The sequence below is a fragment of the Berghia stephanieae genome, chromosome 2 (genome assembly GCF_034508935.2).
Source record: "Berghia stephanieae isolate SIO BIC M18660-M18661 chromosome 2, UCSD_Bste_1.3, whole genome shotgun sequence".
NCBI classification, from domain to species: domain Eukaryota; kingdom Metazoa; phylum Mollusca; class Gastropoda; order Nudibranchia; family Aeolidiidae; genus Berghia; species Berghia stephanieae.
Genome location: NC_088361.1, coordinates 90,999,396 through 91,027,184, shown reverse-complemented (window position 1 = coordinate 91,027,184; position 27,789 = coordinate 90,999,396). Strand labels below are relative to the sequence as shown.

The 27,789-nt window shown below is 34.4% G+C and overlaps 1 protein-coding gene across 3 annotated transcripts in view; it reads right to left on the bottom strand.

Moving 5' to 3' along the window:
- LOC144965823 (uncharacterized) overlaps nucleotides 1-27,789 on the bottom strand; it is a 390,278-nt gene that overhangs the window by 6,691 nt on the left and 355,798 nt on the right. For 2 of the 3 annotated variants that reach the window (XM_078901578.1, XM_078901579.1), the window contains 2 exons: nucleotides 26,626-26,753; nucleotides 16,002-16,071 (listed from right to left, as the gene is read on the bottom strand). In XM_078901578.1, the coding sequence (XP_078757704.1) occupies nucleotides 16,002-16,071; nucleotides 26,626-26,753 (198 nt within the window). Of the gene's footprint in view, nucleotides 1-3,457; nucleotides 3,530-16,001; nucleotides 16,072-26,625; nucleotides 26,754-27,789 lie in introns of all 3 variants that reach the window. The other variant, XM_078901577.1, reaches the window with a different exon arrangement.

Genomic DNA, 27,789 nt, shown 5'->3' with positions numbered 1-27,789 from the left:
TATTATTATTATTATTATTATTATTATTATTATTATTATTATTATTATTATTATTATTATTATTATTATTATTATTATTATTATACAACTATTATTATTATTATTATTATTATTATTATTATTATTATTATTATTATTATTATCATCATCATTAGCATTAATATTATCATTATCATTATTATCATCATCATCATCATCATCATAATCATCATCATCATTATATTTCTATTGAAATTAGAGATCGTTCCCTTGTGAAGTCGAGATTTTTTTTCTGACTTCCTTGTCCACTAGCTGTGATTACTGAATTAGTTGGGTCTGTTAGATCTAGTGTCCTATCCAAATGGTAGCACGCAATTTCAATTGTCTGTTTCACGCTGTATAAAACGATATAAACTCCGACTCCATGGGCCTAATATCTATGCAAGATTACTTAGTTATATCCAGCAAAATTTTTTTACATAAACTGAGCCCAAGCGTTGTTCTAAACGTTAAATTCGATTGTCACCATCTTAACCATCCTGATGTGATACCCGTTTGAGACAGCAACCACAGGTGAACAGACGTCTTTTTAAGTTTACGTCAGAACGTCTGTTACTGCTGGAAGCATGTTTTACTCGGACAGACGTTGTATAAATAAACACTTCAACATCCCAAGATGTCTGGTTGCCTAGTAACGTAACTACAACACGACCAAAACAACCAAGGAAATAAAAGCCGGAAATTACGTGACACCAACCGCAATGTCAACACTTCGAAAAACCTTTAAAACTTCCTACGTGGTCTTAAGGAAAGCACAATAATACAACAAAATTTAAACAGTGGTGACGTGCTTTTAGTGCGTCGGCTCAAATTTTACCACTCGCCAATTTTCTCAGCTTACGAACGATTTCCGGTTTAATTTTTTTTCCGCTGGCTTTTCTTTTATAAATTGTTTTACTTTACAGTAGCACGGATGTTGAAGGAAATTGCTGTGACAATTTCACAACTATTATTCTTCTGAAAATTTTGGCCTCGTGGTTAGGTAGCACAAAAAACTGGCCAAAACTATTTTAAGCGGGGTTCAAACTCCAAACATTTTCCACAAGCGTAATGTTAATCTCCTACATCGTTTTATGAGTCCTTGGTAAAGGCTCATACCCGCATTCTCTTACCGTATTCAGGTGTCAAATGAGTACCTGCCTGCTCACAGCAACACTCAACATGTAGGACCGGGCACCTTTTAAAGCGCTTTAAGCACATTTCGTGGATATTTCTCTATATAAAACTCAAGGTTTTTAAAAAATTGTGCCAAGATGCCATATTGCTACCTAAAAAGATTTTCAGAATGGATGTTTTGTTGTTAGTTTTATTTCATTGGTTGTTTACAGAAATGTCTAGACTTCGTGTACTTAAACAATAATTACGATATTAACCAAATTATGAATTCAAAGGTTGATCAATTTACAAATTCAGTACGTAATATTGATACAATTATTCGTGCTGATGTTGAAGCTGCCATATCTAATCACGAATAAATATGAATAGGAACAGCCTAACAATTCAAACATCGTCCCGATATTAAGGACTTATAGGAAGGCGGTACATACAGGTATCAAACGGGATCCTATAGACACATGATAACGAATAACTACCAAATTTGAAAATACCAGAGTGCAAAATTTGTTTGTTAGGCTTAATACATTCGAGCGCATCTAATCGTATCTAATCTCGTCTTATCTTCTTAAAGGCTATATAGGTTATTAGAGAGGTTTAGCAGATCGTACGCATCACGCATCACGTACAATCCATCACATGATCATTCTCATTATACGTAGAAATAGTGCAGCTACAGGATTTTGACTGGGTGTCACAGTGTAAACACATTCTGAGATTCATATAATATTGCAAAGCTGCACTATTCTTACCTGTAATGGGAATAATCATATGATAGATACGTGATGCGTGATAGGTATGACCCACCAAACCTCTCTTTTGTCCGCTGTCAATGCCATGAAATTAGAACAATTATCTATTACAAATGTTAGCTATATTATTGTCTAAATAATTTCAATCTATAATCAAATTTTTAAAGTGGACAATAGATCCAATCTCAAGTAATAATCTTCTTTTGTGTAGAATTAAACTAGAATTACAGTTAAACGGTTATTTCAAGGTCAATCAAATTTGATTTTGATTATTACAAACATTAAACAAATACGTATCTAAATGATTTTAACTGTTGATCAATTTCGTAAAGTGGGCAATTAGAACTGACTAGTAATCTTCTCTTTATAAAATTCAACATAGAATTACAACTATAATTTATTTTTTACTAAGTCACCTAATCATTTCCTTCGAAACTCAGATTTATCGGTGAAATATGTAGGTATACGGTTTTTAATTTGTGTTTTAAAAAACAAACTAGTATTGAATGCTGTTTACTTAAGCACCAAGGCATAGCCACTTGATTGTGAATAAAACAAGACATTAAATTAAAAATTAGGACTAAAGTAAACATCATATTAATCTACGATGTCAAAAAATCTTCGTAGAACGAAGATAATGAAAATCAAAGGAGACGAGAAAAATATAAGTTTAAATTAAAGCATATGTAATGATAATCTTATTCTCCAACACACTGAGTATTGTGATAATAATCAGATTTTTAAAACTTTGTATTATTTCTTTGGATTCAATAATTTATTCTCTGTCAATGACTTTAGAAAGAAAGGCTAAGGTAGACATTGCAATAGAGAACATATGATCTTTCGGGTGTTCTTTTGTTTCCATTTTTTAAAAAAATCTTTTCTTTTTGTTCGTTTCGTGATTTAACAATTAGAATTATAGCATCATCATTGATTGTTTGTTGGTATTACAGAGAAGAAGTCCTTAAAATGAAATTGTAAAAGACTAAATGAATCTAATTCACAAAGAAGTGTTAGAATGATTAATTATGATAATTTGAAATATAGATAAATATATATGACTCACTGTCTCAAAGTGGTGTTATGTCGGGATGAACTAAGTGGTAGATGATTAATTTATAGGCATAAATATGAAAATTGGGGTTGTGAATAGATGCAATTTCTTACATTGAAAAACACTCCAAGTTCGTATCTTTTATCATAAAAAATCTGATTTCCCTTTTCAGGTCTGAGTGTCTGAGTCATCCGAACATAATTCCGTTTTGAGACGGTTGGTCACATATATATTATACCAAGATGAAGCACAAACATACATACACACACATACACACACACAGAGGCACATACATTAATGCTAACAAGACATGGTAAAACAAAGCAGTCAGGTCGCAACAAAAGAACAAACAGTGACATGAGCAATAATGGTATATGACAATACATAACCACGAGAAAATAAATGATAAGTAGCTAGTAGTAGTAATAGTAGTAGTAGTTAAAAGTCCAGCTGCTCAGGATTGATGGAGTAAGCATTAAATGTCATAATGAGATCGAACCTGTTGATACACCACATGAGGTATGGAGATATACACACTAGGCATGCGCAGTAAGCCCACGTGACCCATGTTCTATGAAAAGGAAAATAATGTAAAGACAACAAAAGTGAGACAATTGTCTGTGTTAGATTGTATACCAATTCAAAACGCTGGTGTGAGAGGAGACGTCACTCGATTTTTCTGGAAGCTACATTGTCGATTTTAAAATTGAATGCCAATAATATAGAATTAGAATGTGGCCGTCAGGACAGAGATTTCAACTAGATCCGAATTTGTGAATAGCGGTGTAAAAAAAATAAATAAAAACAAATACAGACGATTTTGTTCAATTTAATCAATCGTATCATAATTTGGACAACATGGGTGATTCCTGTTGACATCAGACATCTTGTTTGATGAATTATCTATATACCGAGACGACGATATCTTATGATGTCGTTGCGGAGGGGCAAATTAGATTTTTATAACACTTCGAATCATAAAAAATCATGGTAAGTGACTATTCTAACAAGTAGCGGTTTGCAGTCTTAACATTTTAGCTTTTAAACAAGTTTAAAACAAGGCATCACATAAAAGATTTACTATTAGAAACTTTGTGGATATACTGATGTGAACCAACGAGAAATCAACAAAAGACCCAAAGCAAAATATTGTATTTTTAAAAAGTTTGCTGACTATTTAAAATTTAACATCAAACGGAATAAACGAAATAACGAGCATTTGAATCTTTAAAAAATCCAAAACTGACAAATAAAGATAAAAGTCTAAATTTCTCTGATATTTTTTAGCTATTTATCGTGTTACCCCAACTTCCGCTCCTAAAGTTTGAAATTCATCATTATATGTAATTTTCACCGATACAAGGTTTTCCCTTAATTGGGCTTGCCTTCCGTAAAATTACAACAAATCACAATATTTTTATCATAGGCATTGATATACCCCCCCCCCCAAAAAAAAAAAAACAAAAAAAAAAAAAAAACAATTCGACAATTCTTCTTCTTCTTCTTCTTCTTCTTCTTCTTCTTCTTCTTCTTCTTCTTCTTCTTCTTCTTCTTCTTCTTCTTCTTCTTCTTCTTCTTCTTCTTCTTCTTTTCTTCTTCTTCTTCTTCTTCTTCTTCTTCTCTTCTTCTTCTCTCTTCCTCTTCCTCTTCCTCTTCTCTTCTTCCTCTTCCTCTTCCTCCTCCTCCTCCTCCTCCTTCTCCTCCTCCTCTTCCTCCTTCTTCTTCTTCTTCTTCTTCTTCTTCTTCTTCTTCTTCTTCTTCTTCTTCTTCTTCTTCTTCCTCATTGCTATGTATACAACTCAAATTAGAGGGCCTATTTATATGTGCTTTAATCAAATGCCGTAACTCTAGAAAGACATGAATATAAAAAGAAAACATGTCCCTCGCATATTTATTGATTGAAATGAACCTCGTCCTGGCAAAAACTCTCAAACCTTGGGACATCGCGAGGCAACAGGTTTGAGAGTTTTTGCCAAGATGAGGGTCATTTAAATCTAATGATATTTGGACAATTTTTCTGGCCAAATTACTTGATACGTGTCTTTCTACTAGAGAAAGGCAGTTGACTGGTTAAGCATGATTAGCATTCAAATTTTGATGGAGGTCCGTGTCTCTCATAGAAAACAAGGAAACAATTCAGCATAAGGTGAGAGAGGCAGGATTTCTATTGAGGATCACAAGAGCCGGGTACACTGGAAGAACATAAATAAAAAGTGATGCAAGTCAAGTCAACTCAACATAGCAACAAGTGTCTAAAATACCCACGAGTTCACAACGAATAGAATAACTGGTCGAAGAAAGAAACCAGGACTATGTTCTGAAAAAAAGTTTAAAGCATTATGCCAACCGCTACTTTAGGAAGTGACTTGCTTTTAAATCTCGGCAAGTCGCAGAGAAAACTGCAAATTTTTATCCTTTATTTAGTGACTTAAAGAGAAAAAATACTAGTTTTGTTTGTCTCAAAGAACAACACCCTGTCCTGAAACTTCCAACTTTCCTTGGTGATTTTAAGGTGTCCAATATACATATTGAGAATGTTTCTATCTGAATGTGGCTTAGCAGGTTTTGATGCCTGTAAGATTAATGAGTTTTTTTTATTGTGTAATTGAGACAGAAAAGAAACACACAAAATTGGTAATAGATAGTAAATTTTAAAAAGTTTTAAACAACAAAATACCCATTTCAAACGTCATAAAAAATCCAAACTATTGCATACTCATTATATTTCATAATTTTATACAAAAACATATGTCAGGATAATTTAACACACAGATGGATTGTGAAGCTAACACTTGAGTGTACAATTCCAAGAAAAGAACTCTTTAGAAAAGATCACAACTTTGCAAGACTAAAATTCAACAGTAACAATGGACAAATAACTGCTTAAGACAGCCAGTAAATGAATACAACTTTAGCACTATTGCTGTTTTACCTGAAATATATATCATGGGTAAACGAGATTAACACACACACACACACACACACACACACAAACACACACACACACTCCACACATACAACTATATCAAAAGATAGATATATTGATAGATTGAGAGAGATAGATAGATAGATAGATAGATAGATAGATAGATAGATAGATAGATAGATAGATAGATAGACAGAAATAGATAGATAGAGAGAGAGAGAGAGAGAGAGAGAGAGAGAGAGAGAGAGAGAGAGAGGGAGAGAGATAGGGATCAACTTTACAAAAAAGAAAAAAATAAGAAAACGATAGCTACGTGCAAAACTATCCTTGTCAATATTTCGAAGTTTCCTTTGTTTATTATTGTCATTGGAGTCAGATCAACCTAGAGCATGAAATCAGGGAAACCATGAAATTAGGAAATGTACAGAGCAGACCATGTGGAAGTTTCCTGCAACCATTCGGCACGTAGCTAAAATGTGAATAAATGTAGACCTGTAGTATAATGTTATGTATTTCATTGCAACACGTACTTTTTGCTTCAGTTTCCAGGTCAAAATATAGTCTATGTCTCGCGAGGAAATCCGAATTTTAAAGATTTAAAAAAATAATCTAAAGAGCACAACATTTTCTGATATCACCTTTTAAAATTTTAGGTATTAAATAGAAAACAAACAAACAAATGACTGCAAGTCTCAAAATAAAGGACATTTGTATCTCATTGTCTCTGTTTATATACATGATTTGATTATTTTGCAATTGAAAAGGAAAAAGAAGCGATTTGAAAGTCTCAGTAAAGAGAACAGTAAATATCAAGTTAGATACTAAAATCACTTAACATCAGATAGAAACCATCGTGCGGACAATCACAAAAATGCTAATATTTCATATCGTCATTTACCCTATCCATCTAGTCTACAGTCGTCCCTTTTTTCTCTTCCCCGCTAATTGTATCTCTAATACATTCTTTCCCACGAACTCCCTCTCTCGTCTCTTAACATGTCTAAACCATTTCAATCTATCTTCTCTCATCTTTTATTGATGCATTCTTTACTTCAGTCAACCTCAAAATCTGTTCATTTCTCACTTTATCTTTTCTTGTCCAGCAAAGTGACCATCTCAACATCGTTCATTTCTGCCACCTCAACTTCTTTATCTTGATTCATTGTCGTAGTTGCTGTCTCTAACCCATACAACATTGCTGGTCTTACAACAGATGATATAATTTTTCCTTCAACCTTGCGCAAATTCGTTTGTCATGCATAACTCCAGTTACCTTCCTCCAATTATTCCATCCTGCCAGAATCCTCTTCTTAACACCCATCTCATTGTCCCTATCTCATTGTACAGTTGTTTAAGTTGTGTAAGAACGTCAATTAAGATTGCAAACAACTGTGGGCTGAGTACAGATCATTGATGTAGTCCGACTCTAATATTAAATGGCTCAGGTGAGCCAGCAGTTGTCATTACCACTTTCATACTACCTTCATACACATCCTGGATAACTTTGATATATTTCTCTGTCACCCTCCTTCCCTTAGACAGTACAACATTTCTTCTCTTGGGACTCTATCATAAACTTTCTCCAACGTAAATGAATTAAGTAGAAATGAGGCGAACAATAACAGTTTAACCGAGGAAATCAAAGAGAGTTTTGAAAAGTCATATAAAACTTGAGTTTCGCATTTAGACAATCGGCTCACAACAAATTCGTCAGGACGAAGAGAGAAATACAATATATATATATATATATATATATATATATATATATATATATATATATATATATATATATACATCATTATACAGGTTTAAATATTTTTCTGAAAACGTTTCCTAAGCTATTTATCTTGGAGAAAACAGTTGTATTCCTTATCTTATCTTATCTTCTCTTACCTTTTAAAAGACTAAATATGATAACGTATCCTTTCAATGCCTCATACATGATACGATATTGAAACAATCTTTTAAAGTCACCGTCGTTTTTCGCTTATGATAAACATTAATCATATTCGTATCTTAATGAACTCAATTTCCTTGAAGATCAATTTCTTAAATTTCAGTAAAGAATTAAATCATCCAAAAATATACAACAAAGATGACAAAAAATGAATCTAAATACAATGGAAGTTACGAGGATACAAGCTAGAAAAAAAAACAACGTTGCATCTGTTTGTTCTTTAACTTAGTGACAGACCGACCGGAAGACCAATCAATGTTTTGATTCGAAATATATTTTAATGGTACAAGGATAATTTGAACAGATTTCGTATAAAAGGTTTCTTACAATGAACTTTTAAAACTCTTTTCTGGTCAATAAAAATAAAGCCTCAAAATCCGAAATGCACAAAATATTGATTTATTTTTTATTTCGTTATAATCGTTTTGACTTTTAAAATGTTTTCCTTTGGTATTTATTTCCTTCAAAGTCTTTTAATTTATTGTTTCGCTTGTAGTATATAATAAAAAACAATACAGAAAATGTGATTTAATGACGTGAGCATTGTGTTTTAAAAGAGTTTTTATTTTATGCTTTTCTCAAAAATCGGATTAGTAAATAGGCAAATTGTTCCATTCATATTTGACAAAGCTGTCTGCAACAAACTGATGTGAGGAGAAATAATTAGCACGCTTTAACACGATTGTCCAGAAACTGAACCAAAATCCTTCTTTAAAATAAGATATCTATTTCTTTTAAGTACGTGGACATCACCAGTAATCGAAAATAGTTCACTTCACCAGAATCGAAAATAATGGACTTAACCAGTAATTAAAAATAATCGACTTTACAAGTAATCGAACGTAGTGGATTTTACCAGTAATCGAACAGTTTTAAGACGACGATCTTTTCGTGGCCATTGAAATCTCTGTCATGGCTAGTAAAAATAGGTTTGGACTTAGATTGATTCCATTCCCGTAGTCTTTACATGGGTCACGTTGGCTTTTCAAGAGGGATGGATAGGTTGATGGAGGATTGAAGAGAATTTCGATAGAAGGATGGCAATGGAAATGAGAACAATAGGTCAAGGAGAAGGGAAATTAGGAATCAGATTGGAAGGGAATTAAAAGCACCACCTTTGATTCTTATCGCTACTGACCAATATTTCATTATTATTTGGAAAGCAAAGCTATTGATTTCAATTGAAATTGATGTCCATGCTTTAACAGGTATTTAAAAATCATTTGATCTAGCTTTTATGTTTTGCTTCTATTTTTATGGCTGTTTTTTTTTTCTTTTAAAAAATTAATGGCGATCATGATGTACAAATATACATTCCATATTCCTCTCAAACTAAACAACACAATTTTGGAGTCAGGACTAAAATTAGGAAAGGATTCAGAGTTTAATTCTATGAAATGCCTTTGTCATTGTAAACAGATCTTTACCAGTTGCAATCAGATTCTACCTTTATTATTATTATTATTATTATTATTATTATTATCATTATTATTATTATTATTATTATTATTATTATTATTATTATTATTATTATTATTATTATTATTAAATCAATTGTCATTGGCATTTGGACAATGTTTGAAAGTAGGACACTTTTTAAATAGCATTGATGAAAATATTAATTCTAACATTCAATTCCTTTACAAACTACAATGCATCAATCAAAATGTATTGCAGTGTTATAGGTTTGGGGTAGTTGTGCTACTACTATTAGTACCAGCAGGATATGATGGTGATGGTGGAGTTGGTGCTGATGGTAGTGATGGTGGCAATGGAGGGGTGGGGGGGGGGTGGCAGTGATATTGGCGGTTTGCTAAACTAATGATAATTAAGAAAAATTTCTTTTCCGTGATCCATCCGATTACAATTAATTATTATTGGGGGCAGGTAGCATGGGATTGTTTTAGTTCTAGTTTTGAGTTTTAGTTGTATTTTTAGTTTGAATCGAACAGATTGTAAATGTAAAAGGTTCTGGTGGGCGTGACAGGCGAAGCGAGTACGTAAGAACAGTATAAAATATAGTGAGAGAATGAGAGAGAATGAGAGAGAGTGGGAGGGAGGGAGAGAGAGAGAGAGAGAGAGAGAGAGAGAGAGAGAGAGAGAGAGAGAGAGAGAGAGAGAGAGAGAGAGAGAGAACAGTGGAAGTGTTGCTGAATTGTGGAGCGGTCAAACTACCAGTAAAGGTTTATAATCAATGGCTTCATGATATAGTGGCTTCAACAAAGCACAGTCAACCAACGTTTTAGGTTCATGGAATAAAGTGGAAATAGAAAATTAAAAAATAAATAAATAAATAAAACAGAAGTACGAGAGCCCTTATATAGAATAATGCCTATGGCGCTGATATGACCTAGATGTGTTTGAAGCTCTGTAAAACCCTTAAAAACAAACAAACAAAACATCAAAGCGCTTAACAAGTTGCTCCTAGCCAATAGCAACACGGTAATGTATTGAAGAGACATGACATCTGTAAGCTCCTGTTACATATTTCACTACAGTGAAATTATTGTTACAGTTACCGACCAATAAATACTCATTCACACCCACGAGTGCTGTTTGAGAATGTGAATATTGTGGAGCCTCTTACTACGACTCAACTTTGTCCCGCCAATAATGAGACAATGGTCCTTCAATATTTGAATGCATATGCACTGAATGTAGTCTCAGAGCGTAAGGCCCATGGAACTGTAGTTTATCCCGGCTTCTATAACGCGAAACGGTCATTAGCAATTGCTTGCTACCCTTTGGATAGGACGCTAGTCAATCGCAAAGTACTTTCCGCCAGATCTAACGGACGCAGTAACCCATTTACTGTTGGTTTGACATGGGGGGGGGGGGGGGGGGTTCGGAAAAAATCTCGATCTTGGTCTCTTTGCGTGTGAAGCGAGTGCTCAACCAGCTGATCTATTGGGACCCCTCAACTTCATTGAATGAAGTCTATTTTTGTTAGATGTAGTGCATAGTAAGTGGATGTTTGAGAATAAATAATAATTAAACCCGAAACTTTTGCTGCTCAGACTATTATTTGTTAGAAGCCTCTATATTTTAATATACTCTTTTACTGGTAGTTTTGGAAGAAAAAAAAAAAAAAGAGAAATCGACAAAGCACCACATCGAATGACGTCCCCAATCAAGTGATGAGATAAAATTGTTTCAATGAAATGGTTACAGTAAAAAAAAATATCATCGCATGAATAAAAACGTGATGTGAAATAAAATAAAATCCTATACATGACACCACTTTTTTCTTGTGTAAGTTATATCTAGATATATACCGAATTGAAAATCATGATTTCTCATTTGTTTGAATAAATAGATAAAAATGCTAATTTTGAGTTTTAATTTTTTTTCTAAATTTATGGACAAAACTTGCTAAGTTTTATTGTTTTAAAGACTTTAAAAAGGATTATAAACACATCCTTTGCCAGAACCATTAACTTATCCAAAAAAATTTTAAATCGTGAAGTCTCAGGTTTGAGAATTTTGACTACTTTAGGGTCGTTTTAACTCTTTCTCCCAGCCATTTTCATAGGTTTATTTTCAAAGTATCAACGAAAGAAAATAACACTAGATTCTTTTACTCTATACCGAATCCCAAAAGCGATCTGTACATTTTATACCACAAGCCTTTTTTACAAAAAATTACAGAATGCAGTGTTCTAATTTCTATAACAGAGTAAGGTCTGGGAGAGGATTTTTCGGCCAAAATGAAAAACAAATTCTTTTGTTCGATTAAGCTGTCACCATGATCTCATCTCTCACTCGTCTCTAGTGTTTCACTCATCATGTTTTTGTTGACAATCACATTAAAGCTCCCATTCAATTTGACTATTCTATGTCTTCGAGCTTCTAGCAAGAACATTTGTATTATATCCCGTACTCTGAAAAAACAAAGTGCATAAAAATGGGCAGAAAACTAGTCCTTCAATTATTCATCCATTTCAATGACCCTCAACTTACCAAAAACTCTCAAGCTTGGAATTCCTTGATATGTTTTATTTTATATTACGACAGAATGGCACACTTATAAAATGACAGACCCTAATTCTAACTATAATAGTTTTCAATTTGGTTAAGCATTTTATGTAACTCATGTCTCCAAATGCAATTCCCAGGGTGAAAAAAAAGAAAATCTGACTTTTTAATCATAATTTGTACTGTATTCATCTGGTCCCAGTTCCTTGTCATATCTCTCGATATTAAATTTGAATAATACAAAAAACATGATCTTAGCAAACTATACAAGCCCGTGAACACAGTTCAAAGAAATATCCCCAATAATTAGTTTTAACATTTTTTAGTTGAAGCTTTTGGGAACAAAATAGTATGCATTTTTAACTATATTTTATCTGCAACTATGACAAATGCAGGATTACAGAGGGGTTTTCCGACATGGATATTATGATATTTTTTCAAGTCGAATATATAATCATTGTGGGTTATCAAAAATTGGATTGTCATGTATAGGAAATTTATAAATGGAATGAAACATAGTTAGAAATATAATTCTCAAATGGCAAATAACAAGAATGTATAAAATGTAAAGTTTATAATATAAAAAATATAGATTAGTAGTGTATTTACAAAAATTATCTTTATTTTTTATTTAGTAGACATAACGTCTGACAAAACCAATAGAAATATTATGATAATCGGAAGAATATAATATTTTGTACAGTTTTAATATGGATGAATTTATATTCGAATTTAGATCTACAGATTTTAGATAACAATATGTAGAAACGCATCAATATGTAAAAATAAAACAGGGTGTGATTTACAATATGTTAGTGCTTTAGCTATAATATGATCATGTGTATTGAAATATTGTGAGGGAATTTATAGAAGAAAAGGTGGAATTAACGTGTAACAATTAGTCCAGAGCTTGGAGTGGAGCGCAGCCTTCGTAAACGCATATCCTGATACGCTGCCACGTCGCAAAACAATGCCGCGATCAACAAAAGAAGGCGAACAACGAGTTGTAATCATTAGACCTATAGGGGGTAAAAAGTCGTGACATCCAACCCTCTACTCTTTTGGTTACTAAATCATTGGGGAGTGTGAATGCCACCAGCCCTTCTGGGTACTTATAATGATTAGGCAACGTAAAGGTGGCATAACTATTTCAGAGGTAGGAAGTATAGATAGATTCATAGGATTACGGGACGGAAAAGAGCAATGATTGATGATCTTTATTGATGACCAGTATTTATTTACACCAGAAAATTAGAATACCATCACTCTGAAACCAGAAGATCAATTACACAAGGTTTATGTCCAGTCTTCTGGAAGAGTGGTTTTACAATTCCAATGAATTAGGAACCAGTTTTTGACATCACACTTTTCTTCCCCACTGGATCGTTTATTATTTCCTTGGGCACTAAGAACGACAACTCAAGTTCACGTTCTTTTCGTGAGTGATCGGCACCTTATATTATTGTGACGTGATTATAGGGCACTATCAGGCTTTAGGTTAACTGGGCCTTTATGGGTGGAAAGAGTGTTTGACGGTACGTGGAACATTGTTGGAGCGAAATGTGTCAAACATTAACCATTTGAACCATTTGTGTATTGAAATATTGTGAAGAAATAATTCATAGAAAAAAAGCTGAAATAATTGTGTAAGAATAGCTTTGAGCGGAGTGAGTTGGTGTTTGAAGTGAAATCGTGTTTGAGCGAAATGTGTAAAAAGATAACTGAATCATTAGAAACGTAAGTGAAAAGGTGAGAGGTGTGTAGCTGCGTGAACAAGACTGCCGCATTCTGTTTAAAGAACATTTTTCATTTCATTAAAAAAAATATAGAAAGATATTAGTTCATATGTGACCAGTTGTCTCAAAACGGTATTATGTCAGAATGAACTGCATGCTATAATCGATTCTGAGCTCAGCCTTTGACTTTAGGAGTTAACAATAAATGTCTTCACGGGGAGAGTGAGTTTTGTATCTTAAGTTTCAAAATGCTTACTTTATCTAATTCTGAGCGTTTTATGTAAATCAATAGTCCTTCAGATTAATTAAGTCCATGAAGCCGGAGTTTTTCTTCCAATTTCAATAGCGTGAAACGGACAATAGCAATTGTTTGCTACCCTTTAAAATAAGAAGCTAGTTTGTCGTAACAGGCCCAGCTTAGGATGGACAGAGAGTCAAGAAAAAACCTCTACTGGACCTGGAGTCCATCTCTGTCTCTTTGCATGTGAAGCGAGTGCTGTACTAACTCAGTGATCTGGACCCCATATGGAGAACAAATAGTTAATAAGTTCCCTTTATAAATCCCCTAAGATAAATTTGGCTTTAAGGTTTCTTCCAAGTGAAGAATGGAATAACCCAGGCGTCCGCAGCAGTGAATCGTCTGAAAAGTAATTAATTTAAATGAAAAAAAAATCTTAAATTCCATACTAATTTCTAATATAATAAGTTAACTATAAAAATCCTCGTATTTTAAACATCTGCTTCAGCCCGACAATACCGTTTTAAGACGATAGGCCATGCAATATATCAGGAGGGTACTTTCAAACATGATATTCCTGGCAGAAAATGATATAACTATCATTTGGAATATTTTGGACATCTTGGAACCACAAGATAAAAAAGGAACCTTTAAAATATGTACTCTGAATAAATTAACACAATAAATTTTGCTTTTAAAAAAACCCCCAAAAACTCGTCCATATCGATCAAGTAAAATGACCAACTAAGATTGTCTTGATCCTGTTTATTCCAACATAACTACAGCTCCTTCAGAACCCCCAGGCCCATGGAACCGGAGTTTATCTCTGTTTCTATAACGTGAAACGGACAATAGTAATAGCTTGCTACCCTTTGGAGAGGACGTTGGTATATCGCAACGGACTTTCCGGCAGATCAAACAGACCCAGCTACCAAATTTACTGCTGGGTGGACAGGCGGTCAAGAAAACAGTCTTGTCTGCACCTGGAATATATTATATCGGTCTCGTTGCTTGTTAAATGAGTATTTTCCCGTTGATCTATTTGGACTTCCATCGTGTCCACAACTCTCAAATTTGAGGCTTTTTACTTTAAGAAGTCCTAGGTTCGTAATTTATAAAAAAACAACCCAACAACGTGAGGGTCATTTCAATCGATCGATATTTAAAGGACGCATTTTCTGGCCAATCTTTTTTTAAATGTACGACATTATTGTTCTACGACGCAAAGAGGGCAAATATTTTCCTCTTAAATCCACTAAATAAATGATGAAAAAATAGCAGTTTTTACCGAATGATAAAAGAAATAATTAGCATATTTTGAAAGTCCCTTCCTCATATGATGTAAAAGATTTCTGGTTACAAATGAAAAATGTGGTTTTGTCATAACACGGCAGCAGAACATTATTGTGACTGTTTAAAGCAAATAAACGTATACCGAGATTTAACTTCATTTTTCTTTTCATAAACTAAAAATTTGATAAATCTGGATATTTATAAGGACATCGTATATACAAAAAGAAACACACCCTGAAAAGTCGCAGTATCTACTTCTGAATCTGAGTATGTGTCAGTTTAATATGATAATGATAATATCAATAATAAAAAGGACATCTAAATAAACTATTATATTTGTTTCTGAAAACCACGTCTATTAAAAATAAACTCTATTTCTATCTTCTTTTATTTTTTTTTGTAGTCAATCAAATGTGACCCACCATTTCAAAACGGTATTATATCAGGATGAATCGGGATTCTAAAATTGAATGTTGATTTGAAATGATAATAAATTATATCAACTTTCACTTCCATTGCAACTGGGTGAACAGGAGGTAAAAAAACAACAATAGTCTTGACTGCACAAGGAATATTATAGTTCAGTCTCTTTGCACAATATCTGTCTTCGTCTAATAAATTGAAGCTTACAATTCAACACTTATCGTTATTAATTCATTGCATCGTAAGAAATAGAGATATTCGGTCAATCTCCATGACAACGAATGAAAATAAATCCCAAGTTTCACACTTGTGACTATTTTTTCAATTTCCTACAACTAGTTCATGGCGATAAAATATACCGCTCTGAGACGGCGGGTCACAAATGATGATTTGTATCAAATGCCAAAGACAAGGAGAGAATACAAAGTGGAAAAAAAAACCAAAACAAAAAAAACCCTGAAATTAATTTCACCCCTGAGCAAAATCAATTCTCACCTTTGCCATGTCGACCAATGTACTCTGGTTTTCCGTCAACTTCCGCTGGTCCATTTTTACACGGCGTAAACTGAGGAAGGCAAAATGTAGAAAAATGTCGAATGTATTTAAAACATAGAAAAGGAACCCCCCCCCCCCCCCCCCCCCCCCGGCCCCACAAAAATAAAAATAGATAGAAAAAAAAGAAGAACAATAAAAAACAAAAACAATACAAAAACAAAACAAAACAAAACAAACAAATACCAAAAGATCTATTTTTTTAAAATAACAAAAAAAAAAAACACACACACACACCAAAAAAAAATATATACAATTGGTACGACACTTGCCATCGGCACGGAAGATCCACTGATCGACTACTCCTCTTATTGGCGTTTAGTCCAGTCTTTGTAAAAGGCTCATAACTAACATTATCTCACAGTACTCAGGTGAATGATCAGTATCTGGCCGATAAAAGTGATGCCTCTATCGGGAAAAAAAATGGTAACATTGCCTTATAGACGCCATAACTCGTCCTATCTGCGCCCGTGGGAAGCGTGGCTTAGCGGTATAGTCTTTACTTCGTACTCAAAAGGTACCAGTTCGACTACCCGCCTCACTGCCTGACCTTGAGCAAGTCAACTCGCCATAGCTCACTTTGCGGTGCTGCACTGCGGCTGACGCCTGTGTTATTCCAGTCTTCCCTTGAAATAGACCCTAAAGACAAATTTCCCCTTGGGGATGAATGAAGGTAATTTTACATTTTTTAATTTTATTTATAGCAAGTGTTGCTCCTGGCTAGAGACCCCTTTGTAAAGCGCTTTGAGCACGTTTAGTGGATATTGCCCTAGATAAATTCACACGTTGAAAACAAAACAAACAGAAAACAAACAAACAAAACCAAATTGAACAGCTATTGGGTCAAATGATAATTTGTCCACATTTTTTGACACTTTAACTAGTACTGACTTCTGGTTGGTGCCAGACGACGTGTGCGTATTTGCAGGTCTGATAGCCCAAATCGTTAACGGCTCATTGTTGTAATTGAAATACTCTCATACCAACTAAAATTATAGTTCATTACAGTGGTGTTAAATCAAACCACGCCCCTCAGACGGGCAGTTGTCCGAATGTCAACAATGTCAGCTATTGCTAAAGTAAGCACACTGCACGGCATAACAATGTATGAGATGTGTTTTCGTAAAATACTCCCTAACTATATACGCCTTATCAATCGTACCATCTCTGAAAACTATGTATAACCTTTTCTGATTGATGAGCGAATTAAGTAAGAACTACTCACACAACTAGCGGTCGGAAAACAATAATAAAGATCAGAGTGAGTCAATTCCTCCATCGTGTTGTTTTGTCAACAACCAGCTTTGTTTGTTCGAGCGGACCTTATATATATTTTTGCTATTAAGCTATATTAACCCTCTCCTTACCACCCATAGAAAAATCATCACATTCGTCACGATGCAACAGACAATTTTCTCATTCTGATTTCTCTTGTACATCACAAAATTTAAAGAAATACTTTGAGTACAGCTATAGATACCAAACACTGCTGTAGAGCTCACTTGTTACTTTTTGTTTGAGTAAGAAAAGTCTATTCTTGTGTTGGTTTGGAGTAAATTTTCGGGGGAAATTCTACAAATAGCTGGTAAGGAGAGAGTTAAAATCAGGTTTTCCAAAAATGAGAGGGTTAGAGGTAGAACAAAATTGACACTCAGCTCTTTGTCATTGTTTTAGCCAGCCATTTTATAAATAGTTCTCACTTAATTGTAGTAATCAGACTATAAGGTTCAAGGTTCTACTGTAGAGTTAATGTGTTGATACATTATATCCGGCTGGCGGTTGTTCTGAGTTTATGAACTAAACGCATAGCATCAAAACTATACGATTCTTAAAGTCTTGCTTTTTGGAATTCCGGGGGTGTGCCCAATCGCTGTACGAGCCTGCGAGTGCGGGTTGGGAACAAAGTTCGAATTCCAAAACGCAGGAGTGTAAAAAATCTTTTATTCTACCCCTCAATCGATTCCCATTTCGTTATCTCTGAATAAAGGACATGTGCAAAACTACTTTAATCGTACTCTTTATAAAAACATCTAATTTCAGTGAAATTTAAGCTTAATAATTATTTTAAACGTATCATTACGCGTTACTATTTATGTTCATTGTTCAACCCAGAGAAAATGGTAATTAAAAAATCCCTTTTGACGTCCTTTTTTTTAAAAAAAAAAAAAGACCCGCCTCCCTCCTTCAAATAAAATATGAAAAGTAAAAACATAGAATCAAATAAAAATAAAATAAAAAAGAACCCCCCCCTCCCCAAACAAAACCAAATAAATAAAAAAAACAAACAACTTAGTATTGGTGTCTCTTTGTGTTGATTGTTACCAAATTGAAGAAAATAAAAACAACTAACTTTCATCATAGCGTCATTCAAAACAATGATAGAAATTATCGCGTTCACAGATCTAGTTACTTTTTTTAGTCATTTAGAAAAGAAAATCAATACCTTCATCCCATTTATTTAGACTTCTTTGTGTTTATCATGATTAAATCGATCAAAATGGAAACAGATTATTGATTGGATGAGATTGATGGATTGTTGCTTTGGAATTTCGTGATATTAAAAAAAAAACACAGTCGTCAAAGGGAATACAACAATGCTGCTTGAAGCTGTGGACTTTAATATGCAATGTACTGAATACTACGAAACACGGAAAGTTTCGAGTTCAAATCGCTTATTCAGCAGATAACAAAAACAGTTAAAAGAGGAATTACTTCACGTGCGATCCATAAACGTAAAATATTGTGTGTTTACTCTTTTAATTAATGACTGATCTGAAGAAGGGCTGTCCAAAAAATCCGCCGATTATTAATATGCTATTTTTAGAAGCAGTTGTTAGACATTTGAAAAGACCTAAATTATAATAGATTTTAAAAAAATATGCATTATTATCATCATTGTCTTTTTCACTCTGGGTCAGGGTATAGGCCATAGACAAACAGTTTCCATCCTTCTCTATCCCGAGCTAACTTTCAATCAATCTGTGAAAAATAGTTGTATAATTTTTATATTCGCCGGTAATTCTGTGCTCGATTATAAATATATTTATCGTTGGCTTTACGGAGCAATGTTTTATTCCCATACCTATTTTAAAAAAAAAGATTAGATTAAATAGATCAATATTATTACTTAATAGTGTCAAGAGATTGGATGAGGTTATTTTTACTTGATAGTATCAGATCTTACGTCGATAATATAACATCCCAGCCCAAACTGCAATGACAGAATATTTCCAAGTATGGAGGGAGACCACCAACATCAATAGTAACTACCCTGAACCATGATCTCTCTACATATCAGAAATTTCTGGATTCAGATGAGGCCGAATTAATTCCTGAAGAACTAAGAAATACTGCAGTGCCCTCCGTACTAAAGTCACAACACGATCTTGACAGCCTCAAAACTCTGGCCCAGGACCGTGACCAATGGAAACAATTAACAACACGGATAGAGAGAGCAGCTATACTCATCGAACATGACTGAATCCCACATTTTCTCAGCAAGCGTCATTCGGACTGCGAAGCTTACTACTACTACTATCGGATGTGAATAAATACCTGTTACAGACCATGGCGGATATTGTAAGAGGGTTAGTATTAAATAGATGAATAATATTGAGAGAAAAAAAACCCCACGTAATCATTGCCATTAGAAAACTTGTCTTCGTTATAATATACTTCAGGATTCCTGATAGCTCAGTTGGTAGAGCACTCGCTTAACACGCAAAAGGGTCCTTGTTTTCGAACTTGAGATTGTTTTCCGCCCCCACCCCCCACCCCTCCCTTTCCATCAAGCAGTATTTGGGTAACTGGATCTTTATATCTGGCGGAATGTACTTGCGATAGACTGGTCTTCTCTTCAAATGGTAGCAAGCAATTTTGCTATTGTCCGGTCCACGCTATATACACTGAGATAAACTCCGGCTGATGAGCTTAATGGCTCCGTTACATACAGAAAGGGAAGACTGAAATAGCCTAGAACTTGAGCATTTATGTAACGCCATATACACTAAACGAGCTCAACGCGCTTTACAAGGGATCCGTAACCAACAGCAACACTAAACATGTAAAAAGAGATGTGACGCCTGCCAGCTACTCATTTTACACTTGAGCGCGGTGAGAAAATTTGAATAAAGAGCCTTTTTCTGGGACTAAAACGTTACCTTTCGGTTCAAAGGTGAGTGTCATTATAATAGATCACATAGCAGCACCAACCAAGGTGAGACAATTCCGCCATACCGTTCGCACCTGAAATATTGACGCCCCCATAGTGGAGTATAAAAAGCTGATACGGGTACTAATGAAGCCATTAAGTTAATGAACTAAATGACATCTAAAACATGTCCTGTTCCATGCTTGGTTTTTACAGAAAAAACCCCAGTCGCTGGAATGAATGAGCTATGGCTCATTACCTTCCTTTGTGCGATGGACATTTAAAAGCAATTACTGGCTTAAGCGCATTAATCAAAATGGGATTTGAGAAAATTGACTACAGTGTTATGACACTATCATCATTGCCATTATGAAGATAGCGATGATAACGATGTTATCGATATTGGTTTTTGGAAAGATGATGATAAACTGTTCAAATTTAGCAATTATGGCAATATTGCTTTACTCTCACAAAATGGCTTTTTATAATTTGGCCAAAAAACGGTAAATATGTCTATGCATTGACTAATAGCACCCAACTTGTCAAACATTATTATAGATAGAACGAAGATGACGTCCCTCGGGTCTTTGTTATTGCTTTTTACCATCCTCGTTTATGAGTAATTCTCACTAAATTGTACTGTATTAACCAGACTATAAACGTTCAATGTTACACATAGCATGTTGTGTTGGTCCCTTGTGCTTCCGAGTGGCAATATTGTGAGTTTCTTAGCCAAGCGCATACTATCTATACGTGGGCATTTAATCAGTTCAATATCAACTAAATATGCTAGAATTGTCTTATACTGGGGTACCAACGCAGCAGCAACACTTAACATGTAGGTCGTGACATGACGTCTGTTAAACAATATTATATCATTTTCGCACAGAGAAAATAATATATTAACGGCATGCTACTAACACGTCAGTACGCGGAAAAAATGTGAGTAAATAGCCTTTACGAAAGAATAAAAAATATTACTACATTAAGATTTGAAGCCTAAAGGCTTAGGGAATGTCCTACAAGTTGGGGTCCATTCGTGTAGATGGATATATTCAGCAAATATTTCCCAACCAAAATGTAATAAAACATTTTGTCAGTGCGCCGTAGCATCGGCATGTTAGAAATAGTAGTAACATTAACTCACTCAAGCCTGGAGATTTTTGCTACTTTTCAAAATTGGATAAAATGTATTAAAAATGAGCATGTACATAATAATATATAGTTTTATTCAACTACAATTATCATGCAAAAACTAACAACATTAGCTTTAATACTACGCCTATAATTGTCTCAGAAAAATTTAATAAGTAGGCATGGGGTCAAAGTAACCTGGGTAAACTAAGGATATAGTCGGTGTGGGTTGAGTGAGTTAAAATAAGTAATGAACCGGATAATGTTTGGGTTTTAAGTCATTTAGCCATTAAGTGGACTTTTGCTTGTAACGGGATGGTGATGGCTGAATGATTTGGGATTTCGATACTATGGAGGATGCCACCCGGAAATGCCCTTAATAAAATTTTAGGCCATGTATTTTTTGATCGATTGTTTAACGTTTAAATTACAAAACTGTGATTATTTTGATACGTCAAGATGAAAGCAACAGAAGTTTGCATTAAAAAATAAACATGACATTAGGATTGATAATCATAAAATTATATAGAACCTACATTCTTATATGGATTTCACAAATTGAACATTATTATCATCATTATCATCATCATCAGTATCATCATTATCATCACCATCATCATCATCATCATCATCATCATCATCATCATCATCATCATCATCATCATCATCACCATCATCATCAGTATCATCATCATCATCATCACCATCATCATCAGCAACAACAACAACAACAACTCCCCCAATACGTGACCTATCACCTCAATGTCCCCTTATATGGCCTAATAGTATGACACTGGACTCCAGGGTTCGAGTCCCGCTCTGAGCGGCGTATATTTGTTTCCGACTGAGACAACGTTGTTAACAGCCAGGTACTAATTTTACACCTATGGTGAGAGAATGTGAGTAAAGAGCCTTTTCCAAGGATTCGACTCTGCGCCGAGCGAGGCTCTAACTCAGGACCTTCCGATCAGAAAGCGAGTGCCATACTACTAGACCAGGCACTTATTTATTATAATGATTATACTGTCGTGGAAATAAATTTATACCGAGATGAATTTTTTGAGCTGTCAAAGGTGGACATTTTATCTAGAAATAAAGTCTGTAAGCGAGTTCAAATGAATCTAGCAACCCTTCTCTGTAAAAATCTAAAAATAGAGTGGATTTCGACGTGGACAACTCACAAAATTAAAAGAAATGTAACATGCACGCACTTATTTATTTTAATGGTTATGGATTCGTGGAAATTGAATTAGAGCAAGACGAATCTTTTGAGACATCAACGGTTGAAAATATGTTTAGTGGTAAAGTCTATAGGGGCGCGAAAAAATAGGCCATTTCTTTGGTTAATATTATTATTATTATTACTACTACTACCACTACTACTACTACTACTACTACTACTACTACTACTACTACTACTACTACTACTACTACTACTACTACTACTACTACTACTACTACTACTACACACATTATTATTATTATTATTATTATTATTATTATTATTATTATTATTATTATTATTATTATTATTATTATTATTATCATTTTGCAATCGGAATTAGACACTCATTATCTTTGCTCTTTCCGGCACAATGCCGTTTTTCGGTGACGGGTCACATAATATACATCGCCACCATTATCACCTCTCTCGTCACCACCTTTTTCATTCATCTCGTTATTTGAATCAATACAAACAGCGGGAAGAACACGTAACAGAAGCGTCATGTGACCATTCTGGTGTGGCGTAACTCTTGTAACAGCAAGTATCGAACAATGACTAAAGGTTTTTTTGTGTTTTCTTTATTAATTTTGGATTTTTTTAAAAAACGAGATTGAAGTTGACGTCACTCGGGTCTTTGTTATTGTTTGTTGCCATCCATGTTTATGAGTAATTCTCACTTAACTGTATTATCCAGACTATAAAAGTTCATGGTTACACACAGTTTTGTGTGTTGGTCCGTTATACTTCCGGATGGCAATGTTGTGAGCTTCTTAGCCAAGCGCATACTATCTATATCGTACCAATACAATATTATTATGTGAAGCAGATTTTAAAAAGAGATATTAAACGTAAAATAACCATAAATATGATATGTGATCAATGGTCTCTAAATCGTTGTATGACTGCATGGCCCGTGTGATTATAATTAAATTGTGAGTTTCACCTTTGACCTTTGAGTTACTATCAATGTCTTTACTGTGTAGAGTCAGATTTGTTCCGTAAATTTCAAATCATTCAAATTACCTTAAAACATGAAACTATTTTTTTACAAATCCTGTTCATTCTTACAAACAAAACACCGTTTGGAAACGGTGGGTCACAAATGATAGTGTCTGTCACTTTAAAAAGTATGTCTATAGGGTTCCAAAGTCGGGACGTCACTTCCTCTTAAAAGCAATCAAAAGTGATTCTCACTTTGAAATCGGTAAAACCGTCAGTCCTCCCTCTCAGACCGATGTTACAAAACATTGAAACATAATTTTAGCAAAGGAAAAAAAATCAATCAAATTGATTTCTTGAAAGCAATTGTGCTCGTAGTATAGACGATAGTTTGATTGTTTCTGCTAAATGTGGAACCGGAAGGACCGTTGCTAGGTAGGTGAGACGTCGTACTTTTAGTCACTAATTGCCCTGAATAAAACATACAAACGTAATCCAATATTCACATATTTCACAATAAATTTAACTCTAGCATCTAAATTACCCCGATATAATATGTTTGGAGGCGGTTCGTCACAAATGTCACCCATCGTTTCGATACGGTAATATGTCGGGATGTTTCAGGTGTCAAGAAAGTTATTTTAAAGTCAAAATGATCAGGATCGTTAGATTATTTTTAGACATTTCAAAAGGTATATTCACTAACCTCAATTCGACGTATTAATTTAACTTGAATTCCTTAATTGTTACTATTAATTTGATTATGAGTTTCAGTATCTTTCCGACTTAATACTGTTTTGAGGTGGTTAGTTAGTTATCAACGTGAAAAGGCGATGCTCTCGATAGGCTTCAACAGTCATGACGTCACTTCCCTCGTAATCACGTTTGGTAACTTAGTAACTGGATCTAAACTACCGGAACAATGGCAGACTCCCTTATGAAATATTTCTCCGAAGAGCATAAACGTGAATCCAGAGGAGAAAAACATTATAGATATGATCATGGTTTGACTTTTATACATTCTGAACACATGACATATGAAAAGTTCTAGCTGGCATAAAGAATAAAAAGTACCAATTTTCTTTGTTTAAAACCAGACTCTCGCCGTTGCTGGGCGGCGTGACGTCAGACTAGTGAATCCAATTATGAAAAGGTCTTTGAATTTAATTTAAGACGTGGGTATAATAAACCCTTTGTCAAGTTGGTGGAGGGGGGGGGGGGGGGGTGAAGGGGAAGGGGAGAGGGTGGGGAGTGCTACGTCAACATAAACACAGGTCTGATAACCAAACACATTTATGGGTTACATAATAAATGTTATCAAATTTCTATCTTGTCTCTTAATATATTGATATATGTAGAAAAAAAATAATTCTGGCCAAAATGAATATAAGTCAATCTGTCGTGTGGTGAGAGAGTGGTACGACTAATTGTTTTCGTTATCCATGTTGACAACTTTATTTTTATCATCACACCTCGCTAATGTTGACACCACTGTCATCTTCATCTCACTCCCATTGAGTAAATCAATACACAACATAGCCAGCGCATATATTAATTGAACACGTACGTTAATTCTGACTAAATACATTTGACAGGACTTTGGCCAAATAACATTTACCTCAAATTATAGCGATCGATTTAAATGACCATCAATTATTCAATGGCCTTTCAAACATAAGACTTCAGAAGTCTGATTTTTTGGGTGGGTTTATAAGTAACAGATTTGAGAGTTTAAATCAATATTTAGATTAATTCTTTTTCTGGCTAGAATGAAATACATGTGTATTATTTGGAAAGTAAAGCAGAGTTGACAAAAAAGATGTTTTGACGGGAAGTAAAGATGTCGAAACCATTAACTATGGTTGTAACTAACTAATGTGGGAGCCGCTATTGTTCACGTTGATTACGAGATAGCTAACTATACTGTCTGAGATTTATATATATATATATATATATATATATATATATATATATATATATATATATATATATATATATATATATATATATATATATACATACATGGAGAGAGAGGCGGAGTGGGGAGATGGATAGAGAGAGGGGGAGAAATAGACACACACACACACACACACACACACACACACACACACACAGAGAGATAGATAGATAGAGAGAGAGAGAGAGAGGGAGAGAGAGTGAGAGAGAGAGAGGGAGAGAGAGAGAGAGAGAGAGAGAGAGAGAGAGAGAGAGAGCTGTTGTTATTAATATTGTTTTTAATGTTGGTGATTTATAGTGACCTGAATATTCGACATTGAGATTATTGTAATTGATAAGTTACAAACAGTTCCGGTAATACTAATGGCCTTTATCCGATGTAGGGATTAAAATCTCTATATCGCTTGAAAGTCTTTTGTTCTTATCCTGTCTATTTAAATCTCTATATCGCTGGAAAGTTGTTTCGTTCTTATCCTATTTATCTATCTATCTATCTATCTATCTATCTATCTATCTATCTATCTATCTATCTATCTATCTATCTATCTATCTATCTATCTATCTATCTATCTATCTATCTATCTATCTATCTATCTATCTGTCTGTCTATCTATCTATCTATCTATCTATTATCTATCTATCTATCTATCTATCTGCTATCTGTTAGTCTATCTATCTATTATATTTATCTAAATGTCTGTCTGTCTATCTATCTATCTATCTATCTATCTATCTATCTATCTATCTATCTATCTATCTATCTATCTATCTATCTATCTATCTATCTATCTATCTATCTATCTATCTATCTATCTATCTATCTATCTATCTATCTAGCTATCTATCTATCCATATATCCATACATCAATCTATATATATGTATATATATATATATATATATATATATATATATATATATATATATTCCCTTTCCTCCTCCTCCTCCTCTCTCTCTCTCTCTCTCTCTCTCTCTCTCTCGCTCTCTCTCTATGACACACACACACACAAACACACACACACACACACACACACACACTGTTATCCAATTTCGCATATCCAGTCACAACGAACACTCAAGTTTTGAAATTAAGAATACCATGTTACACAAAGAGCTCCATCATTTCATTACCTTGGAAACAAGACGCTAAGCTCTAAGTACGTACCTGTGAATTGCCTGTAAAAACTTCCGTTGGTGTGACCTTACTCTGGCTACGTTGACCTTTTTCACAAGCTTGGTATACCGGTATATTAGCCACGTCTCCCGTAGCACGTTGGCGGCGGAATTCTTTAACTGGAGAGAAAAGGGAGAAAATAGATAGTTAAAATAATTTTAAAAAATAGAATTCCTTTTATGCACCACCAAGGGGAAATTTGTCTTTAGGGTCTATTCCAAGGGAAGGCTGGAATAACCCAGGCGTCAGCCGCAGTGCGCCACCGCAAAGTGAGCTAGGGCTAGGTGACTTGCTCAAGGCCACACAACGAAGCGGCGGGTGATCGAACTCGTTACCTTTTGGGTACGAAGCAAAGATCGTACCGCTGAGCCACGCTACCCCTTTGTTTTTTTTTTTTTAAATAGATCTTTTATACAACGCAATATCCACCTAACGTAAGCGCTTTAACAACAGTTAACATATAGGACGAGGCATGACATGAAGCCTGTTATGCGATATTACAATTTATTTTCGACAGAGACAACGCTGTTCACGGCCAGGTACTCATTTCACAAATGAGTACGGTGAGAGAATCTGAGTAAAGAGCCTTTTCCAAGGATTCAACTATGCGCCGAGCGAGACTTGAACCCAGGACATTTGATCCGAAAGCGAGTGTCATTCCGGTAGATCACATGGCCGCACGTTATGGCAACAAATAGATAAATTAGGGTGTAAGATTAAGATCTGAAAAGGTGTCTATGAAACAGTGACAGAGAGACTAAGCAAGAAAGAAAAATACAAGTCGAGGAAGACTGATTTTTTGGGGTTGTTTCTTTTTACTTGTATTCTTCTTTCTTGCTTTATCTGACACTGTTTCAGTCATTCATTTTTTCAGAAATTGACAAATAATACAGAAGATCAAATCCTGAATTATAAGTTTTGTGGTTTGGTGTTTGGAAATTCGGCTTCTAACGTGTCGATCATAAGTTCGAATCTTGCTGTTTGTAACAGCAATCATGAGTCATTAGAACTAGAATTCTTTACTCACAGCGGAATTCTTTTACCGGTTGTCTACCGTACTGTGGGAAACATAAGTATTTAAAAACATCCCAGGTTTGAGAGTTTTTTCCAAGATTAGGTTTAAATTTAATTTAAATTGATTTATTGAAGAACGAA